Genomic DNA, 8970 nt, shown 5'->3' on the forward strand with positions numbered 1-8970 from the left:
TTAAAATATTTGCACAGATGTTCATGATTTGAAAAAAGTGCTGCGCTATGAGCTTGTATATCTACTATTTTTTTAATAGCCAAAGTATAAGGTAAAATCTAAAATGATGCGTTCCCGGTCTTAAAGGGTTAATCTTCCGCTACCCTCCAGGTCTTTTCAGAGCCTCTGCCCCCGCCGCTCTATGCCGCCGTTCCCCACCAAACCATATCTGCTGTTTAATTCATAAGTCGGTGATTAAACCTGGGCTCCTATATTCATAGCTCCCCCCCGGCCGTGGTGAGAGACACACAGCGGGGTCGCTGCAGGGTATACAGCAGATAGAGAGCCAAGCCCACTGCCGGAATAAAACCCTTTTTATCCTTTTTTTATACGCTTTAGTTTTTACGTCTCTTTTCTCTTCTTTTTTTTAAAAAGGGAAACTTCACCGGATTTCAACCAAAGATGTGAGGAGATCATTGAGCGTGTGTGTGTGTGTGTGTGTGTGTGTGTGTGTGTGTGTGCGTGTGCGCGTGCGCGTGTGCTTGCGTGCGTGAAGGCATAATATAATTTTTATTTCTCTGCGAAATGTTGACGTCAAACTCCTTTTTCGTGCCATCTTATATGGGTATGTTAGGGGTGCATCAGTTAATCAAACTAATCTATTTAATTGGTTATAAAAACATAATTGAAAGGTGCGCATTAGCTTCAAAACTTGTGAAGTTTCCCTTTAAAGTGTGCTTTTCCCCTCTTCCCTCATTTGTTTCCTTTAGATTTCTTTGGCTATTCAAAAATAGCAGATGTACAAGCTCATAGCGCGGCACCGAGTGCCGCGCTATGAGCTTGTAGACCTGCTATTTTTGAAAAATCTTGAAAAACTATTTTCAAAATGTGACGTTTCCCTTTAAAGTGTACTTTTCCTCTCTTCCCTCCTTTGACTCCTTTGAGCTCGTCTTCTCCGTAGGATCCTCATTCCGCCCGTCCTTCCTCTCCTCCTCTCAGCTTGTCTTTCTGTTCCTCTCTGTTCCCTGAACTCCCTCTGACTGACTGACTGACTGACTGACTGACTGACTGACTGACTGACTGACTGACTGACTCCTCTCTCTCTCTCTCTCTCAGCGCGTCGTCCGTCTGTCTCTCTTCCTCCTTCACACCGTTCTCAGAGATGATTACTCAGCACGATCAGCTGGCACGGCCACAGTGGAAAATGTGATAGTTTGTCAAATAAATCCCAAGCCCACGCCTGAGTGATTTTTACACTGCAGGGCCGAGAGAGAGAGAGAGAGAGAGAGAGAGAGAGAGAGAGAGAGAGAGAGAGAGAGAGAGAGAGAGAGAGAGACACTTGGCCAGAGTCACGGGCAGCTCTGCTGGTATTAATCTCAATACTTCAACAGGGAAAAGTGTTATTGCAGTTTGAATCAGACGTCGCTATATATTCCAATCTTGTTATAATGTCACCACTATTAGGAAGTGCTTGTTTTATCGCCGCGTGAATAGTGTGCCTTTTTATACCATCAGACACGAAGGAAAGCTCTCTAAGTCCTGATACGTGGTAATAGATGGATTAAAATGGACAGAGGTTAAGTCAACCGGTGCCGGGCGCTTGGGTGGCACAGTGGTGGTAAAGTGCGGGTCATTGTGGGTCATGATAAAAAGGATACGGTCACAGATACAAGCAGAGTTTTCTCAGACGGGTGGCTGGCATCTCTGTTAGAGATAGGGTCAGAACCGCTGCTCCTTCACTTGGAAAGGAGCCAGCTTAGGTGGTTCGGGCATCTAGTACGGATGCCTCCCGAGCGTCTCCCTAGGGAGGTCCTCCTCGCTGCACGTCCCACTGGGAGGAGGAAGAGACCCCCTGGCAGACCAAGGACCAGATGGGGGGGATTAGATCTCCACACTGGCCTGGGAACGCACCGGGATTCCCCCAGGAGGAAGTGACTAATGTTGCTCAGGAGAGGGAAGGCTGGAGCTCTCTGCTGAGACTGTTGCCCCCGCGACCCCACTCCGGATAAGCGGTTGAAGATGGATGGATGGATGGATGGAGATGTCAGGCAGAAACCTTATATCTCCATATTAATATGTATGATTTCTTGTAAATTAATGCCCTAAGTGGCATGCATAAAGTACCAACAGAAAATAGCCAATCTATAGGCTCGCGCGATACGCTTGCTTGTACACTGGAAAATTGTGAAAGTGGTTAATTATGTCTGTTTGTTTTATAGAACCAATGAATATTATCAACAAGAGCTTGTGATAATATTGATTATATCTACATTGGATCCAATTGGAACACAGGTTATTTTTATTTTTTTCCTGAAAAGTACGTTTTGGACACCTGATAGCAACGCTAAATAAACAAACAAACAAACAAACAAACGGGGTACTGGTAGGACCGCCTACATCATGTGTAGAAGACTGATTGGCCGTCGTTGTTAATGGTGGTTGTTCAAAACCGCGGGACGGCGGCAGAGTCTCACTGACAGCTGTCAATCAAAGAGGCTGGATGTCCCGATGCACAGATGGATGGTCGTCCTCTGGTCCCGTCGCCCCGTCTGTCATTCTGGACCCCTGTTCTATCTATAGCTCAGTGTTTTTTTCTTTTCTTTTTTTTAGGCCGCCTGCCTGGGAAACAGAAGGATCTCGGTTCATGTCCCGGTCAAGGTGTGATGGGTCAAAGTGCCCCTGAGCAACACACTTAACCCCTAGTCTCTTGGGGTGATAATGGCCGCTGGTCATGATGGGAGTTTTAAAAATAGTTATAGCGGTTATTTAACCCATTAAGACCGGGAACGCATCTGTGTCATTTTAAGATTTATTTGGGCTATTCAAAAATAGCAGATTTACAAGCTTGTGGCGCGGCACCGAGTGCCGCGCCACAAGCTTGTAGATCTGCTATTTTAGAACAATATTTTTTAAACGTTTTTAACTCAAATCTTTGCTTCTGGGGGATTCTACAAATGTCTTCTAAACAGTTTCTTTTTTGAAAAAAAAACATATGTTGCTATATATATCAGTGGTTCTCAAACTTTTTCATGTCAAGGACCCCCAGAATTTTGTATTTTAGGGTCATGGTGACATGATTAACTAGAGTTTGCAAATATTAAGTCTGTGCCTGCCAACGGCGACATTTCTTGTCAAACTCTGCCAAAGACGAGCATTTGTGTTTACAGTGGTTTTCCACCAGGTGGCGCTGTTATCTACCGTATGCATGATGCTTTCACTGCCTGATGACGACAGACCCGGAATGGACGTAATTTAAAACAATTAAAGCTCATTTACTTCCTGATTCAACAGATTCAAATGGCCGCCGCTGTGCATGGATCGCCGCGATATTTTATTACTACGACAACCCTGTGCGTGTAATGAGGCGATATCCGTGAGGGCAGGGGTCACGGGAAATATTCCATGATTTTTCAAAGGTACAGTAAATTCGCCGTCGTCTATATAGTTATACACATCAAATTGTGTTCTCTCTCTCTCTCTCTCTCTCTCTCTCTCTCTCTCTCTCTCTCTCTCTCTCTCTCTCTCTCTCTCTCTCTCTCTCTCCCTTTCCATGTTCAATCCACAGAGCTTTATTAAGTTGATAAGCATGGTGTCAGGCTGCCAGAGGGCAGAACCTACATCCACAACGACAGCGACACTGACCAACACACTGATAGCAGGGCTCAGGCCGCCAGGTGTCAAATTTCAATCAATCTAGTGCTGACATTTTGAACGGAATTAATTAGAAAACTCTACCCGTACTTTCTCTCGCTCCGCTCTGTCCGTCCATTCTGGCTAAGAGCTGAATCCATCACCTCCCACTCGCTGGTGTCTCTCTCAGTCTCGTTTCTGATCCCTCATCTCATCTCATCTCATCTCGTTCCATCATGTCTCTTTAACTCAGAGTGTTAAAGTCAAAGTTAAATGAACACAGCGAGACACTAAACTGCTCCTCTAGAGCTCTAGTAAAAGGCTCTGTGATTGGTTGGTTCAGCAGCAGTGGTGGAAACAAAGTACTCAAATTATTTTATAGTAAAAGTACAGTACCAATACTGCAATATAGAAATACTCTGTTTCAAGTAAAAGTCCAGAATTCAAAATTGACTTGAGTAGAAGTACAAAAGTAATGGAATTAAAATGTACTTAAAGTACCAAAAGTAAAAGTACTAAAATGTTTGAAAATAGCCGATCTACAATAATTGCTCCCGATGAGCAGGTTGGTGCCTTGCATGGTTTCCTCCGCCATCGGTGTATGAATGTGTGTGTGAATGGGTGAATGTAATGCACAATCTATGCATAGCGCTTTGGATAAAAGCGCTTTATGAATGCACCATTTACCATTTACTTGATGTATGTACCATAATATCATGATTTATATCTGACAAATAACTAGTAACTAAAGTTTTCAAATCATTGTAGTGGAGTAAAAGTACAGTATTTGCCCCTGAGATGTAGTGGAGTAGAAGTAAAAGTACAGAAAATGGGCACTCCAGTAATGTAAAAAAATCTCAAAAGTGTACTTAAGTACAGTACTTGAGTAATTTGACTTAGTACTTCACATTACACCCTCATAATGTGTTTCCGGTTCGAATTCCCATAAATGGAGATCCCTGATGTCATGAATACATGTCCATATAATAACACCGGACCCCCGGAAGCGGTGTTATTCGAAAGCAGGCGAACCGACCAACGACGTCGCAGCAGAAACGATGGCGGACGACCCCAGCGCGGCGGCCGACAGGAACGTGGCGATATGGAAAGTCAGGAAGCTGATCAAGAGCTTGGACGCCGCCCGCGGCAACGGCACCAGCATGATCTCCCTGATCACCCCGCCCAAGGACCAGATCCCCCGGGTGGCCAAGATGCTGGCCGACGAGTTCGGCACGGCCTCCAACATCAAGAGCCGGGTCAACCGGCTCTCCGTGCTCGGCGCCATCACCTCGGTGCAGCAGCGTCTGAAGCTCTACAACAAGGTCCCGCCCAACGGCCTGGTGGTGTACTGCGGCACCGTCGTGACGGACGAGGGCAAGGAGAAGAAGGTCAACATCGACTTCGAGCCCTTCAAGGCCATCAACACCTCGCTGTACCTGTGCGACAACAAGTTCCACACGGAGCCGCTGACGGCGCTGCTCTCCGACGACTGCAGGTTCGGCTTCATCGTGATCGACGGCGGCGGCTCGCTGTTCGGCACGCTGCAGGGCAACGCCCGCGAGGTGCTGCACAGGTTCACCGTCGACCTGCCCAAGAAGCACGGCCGGGGAGGGCAGTCGGCGCTGCGCTTCTCCCGCCTGCGGATGGAGAAGCGACACAACTACGTCCGGAAGGTGGCCGAGGTGGCATGCCAGCTCTTCGTGTCCAACGACCGGGTCAACGTGGCCGGCCTGGTCCTGGCCGGCTCCGCCGACTTCAAGACGGAGCTCAGCCAGTCGGACATGTTCGACCCGAGGCTGCAGGCCAAGGTGCTGAAGCTTGTGGACATATCCACGGGCGGGGAGAACGGCTTCAACCAGGCCATCGAGCTCTCCGGCGAGGTCCTCACCAACGTGCGGTTCGTCCAGGAGAAGAAGCTCATCGGGCGCTACTTTGACGAGATCAACCAGGACACGGGGAGGTACTGCTTCGGGGTGGAGGAGACGCTGAAGGCCCTGGAGATGGGAGCGGTGGAGACGCTCATCGTCCACGAGAACCTGGACACCATGCGCTACGTTCTCCGCGTGCACAGCGGCGCCGCGGAGGGCGACGGAGGAGCCGGCGGGACCGACGAGAAGACCCTGTATTTGACGCCCAAGCAGGAGAAGGACACGTCCAACTTCACCGACAAGGAGACGGGGCAGGAACACGAGGTGGTGGAGAGCGCGCCCCTGCTGGAGTGGTTCGCCGACAGCTACAAGAAGTACGGAGCCACGATGGAGATCGTCACGGACCGGAGCCAGGAGGGCTCTCAGTTTGTCAAGGGCTTCGGAGGCGTCGGGGGTCTCCTCCGCTACAGGGTGGACTTCCAGGGCATGGAGTATGAAGGAGGAGAGGATGATGAGGATGTCTTTGATCTGGATGACTACTAGATGGGCCTTGGACTGATACTGAAGAGATGACCTAACTGAACTGAATGCCACTGCGCTCACCCCGACAAGTGATATATCGTTGCTGTCAGGGTAGAAACTTCTTATCTCCACAATCTAACTTTTTTGCGTTTTCTTTTGTTAAGTGATGGCCTTCATGATCTCATGCTACAGTGTTGCATAAAAGCATCAAAAGTAGCAGATCAATAAGCTCAAAACGTAACGCGTTTTGAGTTTGAATTTGAATCCTGCAAAGCAACAGTTGGCCATATGAGGTTTTCACCCGACAGAGACTAAGGGTTCCCAAACTGATCTGCTCAACACCCAAAAGGGTTTGGAAATCAACGACTTGAAGGAGTAGTTAACCCAAAAAACCCAAAAAATTACCAGTGGAAATATGCTAATGTCTCTGGTAGCATCTTTCCGCCGGTCATCAAATTATTGTTTCAGGAATGCGACAAAAACTAAAGAATCTCCATGAATTCAAGGCTTCATGGGGTGTGTAATTGATAGAAAATAAGTCATGCTTTACTTAAGTCCTATTTTGAAGTAGTGAAAGTGACATTTTTACTATTTCTTTAAAGGCTAATGGATTTTTTTTTTAAGTTTCTCAAATGATCTGTAAAAACATGTTTAAGTTCTCAAAAAGAAAATGATCTTAAAACATAAAAAAATAACAAATCTGTGTGGGGAAGTGAATGGCCACCACTCACCCCTCCCCAAACTACACCGCTGTAGTGTCCTTGAGCAAGGCACTGAACCCCCTTGCTCCGGTGGAGCTGCTCAGTATCAGACTGTGGTTGTACTGGTCAGCACCCGGGTTTTAAAGGCATAGTTCACCCAAAAAACTACTTTTCTTTTCCTATCGATTAGTCACCCCATGGAGACTTGAATTCATGGATATTGTTTTAGTTTTTGTCTCATTCCTAAGCCAATAATTTGATGACCAGCAGTTTCAGTAGGAGACACAAAGGAGACTCTTTGTGTCTCCTACCGGAAAACGCTGCCGGTCATCAAATTATTGGCTTAGGAATGAGACAAAAACTAAAACAATATCCATGAATTCAAGTCTCCATGGGGTGACTAATCGATAGGAGAAAAAAAAAGTCATTTTGGGGGTGAACTATCTCTTTAATGTGGGTGTCTATGTGTGCAGGGTGTTGCTGAAAAAATTAGCACTTTGTGCTCAGCTACTATCCTGGGTAAATAAAGAACTAAAAAAAATCAATACAAACAAACAGAAATAGAAGAAGGCTGGACACGAGGTAGAAGATAGCTACACACCAAATTGTGTTCTCTCTCTCTCTCACTCTCGCCCAGTGTTGCCAGATTCTGTGAGAGAAACAAGCAACCAGGTCTAGGAAAACCAGCCCAAAAGAAGCGACAATGGGCAACATGAGCACTTTAAAATATACATCAGCTATTTGAAAATAGCAGATCTACAAGCTCACAACGCGTCGCATCGCGACGCGTTGTGAGCTTGTAGATCGGCTATTTTCAAATAAAACCTTGCGGGGAAATTATATTAAGCAGGTCTGGCAACCCTGCTCTCGCCCCTCCCTTTCCATGTTCAATCCACAGAGCTTTATTAAGTTGATAAGCATCGTGTCTGGCTGCCAGAGGGCAGAACCTTACATCCACAATAACAGCAACACGCTGACCAAAACACTGATAGCCGGGCACGAGGCTGCAGGTGTCAAATTTCAATCAATCTAGCACTGACATTTATTTTAACCCATTAAGAACCGGGCAAGCTTCTGTTTCATTTTAGAATTGAACCACTTTATAACCATTATCTTACTTTGGCTATTCAAAAATAGCAGATATACAAACTCATAGCGCGGCACTCGGTGCCGCGCAATGAGTTTGCATATCTGCTATTTTTTTTTGTATCATGAAAATGTGTGCAAATCTTTGAATGTATGTATTTCTAAAGCGAACATTTGTAACTCAAATCTTTGCTTCTGTGGGATTCTATATGTCTTCTAAATCCTAACAGTTTTTTTTAATGATATGTTATACTATATTTAATAAATACCCTTTGTTTTGCCGTTTAAAAAAAAAGTTTTTTCACAGAATCAAACGTTTTATGGTGATGATTCACCAGGACCCTGCATGGCTTGATTCTAGGCTTAAAATAATTGATATAAATATTTTTTGGAAATGTTGAAAAATACATTGACTATTTTGAAGTGGAACCAGAAAATGGCCGCCACTGCTATGCCCTATAGTGTGTATAGTTTCAATATACAGATTATACATTTTATTTCTGATATTCTACTGTTAGACTGATGATAGGTTCTTGGGTTACCTATGATCCTAGATTACTATTTCTGTGCATATTACCGTGTGTAGTCCTTGCTTGTAAATCGCTCTGGATTAAGAAGGTCTGCTAAATGCCTAAATTGTACATTGTAAATTGTGTGTGCGTGCGTGCGTGCGTTAGGCCACATGAGCACACGTTCGTGCTCATGTGGCCTATAGTTAGGCTACATCTGGGCTTGTTTTCATAGACCTGAATGCTTGTTTCTCTGTCAGGTGGAACTTCTTTTTTGCACACCTTTGTTGCTCAGGGGACCGTGATTGTGAGAACACACACACACCTTGAATGGAAGGAGACATTTAAGCTTTATTTCCCTGTTTTGTTTTGTTTTGTTTCTCTCAGTGTTTGGTTAAAGTTTATTTAAGGAACTTACCAAACACATGGACTACTGAGGAACAATGACATGGACAAGAATCCTGCCTTATGAGGTATGTGTCTAACTTGTAGTCAATGGTGGACAACAGTGGTGGAAAAAGTACTCACTTGTTTTACTTCAGTAAAAGTATCAATACTTGCAATACAGAAATACTCTGTTACAAGTAAAAGTCCGGAATTCAAAAGTGTAAAAGTACAAAAGTATTGGCATCAAAATGTACTTTAAGTATCAAAAGCAAAACTTTTTTTTAACTC

General features: G+C 45.2%; 1 protein-coding gene across 1 annotated transcript; it reads left to right on the forward strand.

Moving 5' to 3' along the window:
• Positions 1–4667: 4667 nt before the first annotated feature.
• Positions 4668–6020, forward strand: LOC308074480 (eukaryotic peptide chain release factor subunit 1-like; the record flags this gene model as incomplete). Its single annotated transcript, XM_080413927.1, has 1 exon — positions 4668–6020. One exon carries the CDS (start codon positions 4668–4670, stop codon positions 6018–6020), a length of 1353 nt encoding a protein of 450 aa, XP_080270053.1.
• Positions 6021–8970: the final 2950 nt, after the last annotated feature.

The sequence above is a fragment of the Gymnoscopelus braueri genome (assembly GCF_963280865.1).
Source record: "Gymnoscopelus braueri genome assembly, chromosome: 19".
NCBI classification, from domain to species: domain Eukaryota; kingdom Metazoa; phylum Chordata; class Actinopteri; order Myctophiformes; family Myctophidae; genus Gymnoscopelus; species Gymnoscopelus braueri.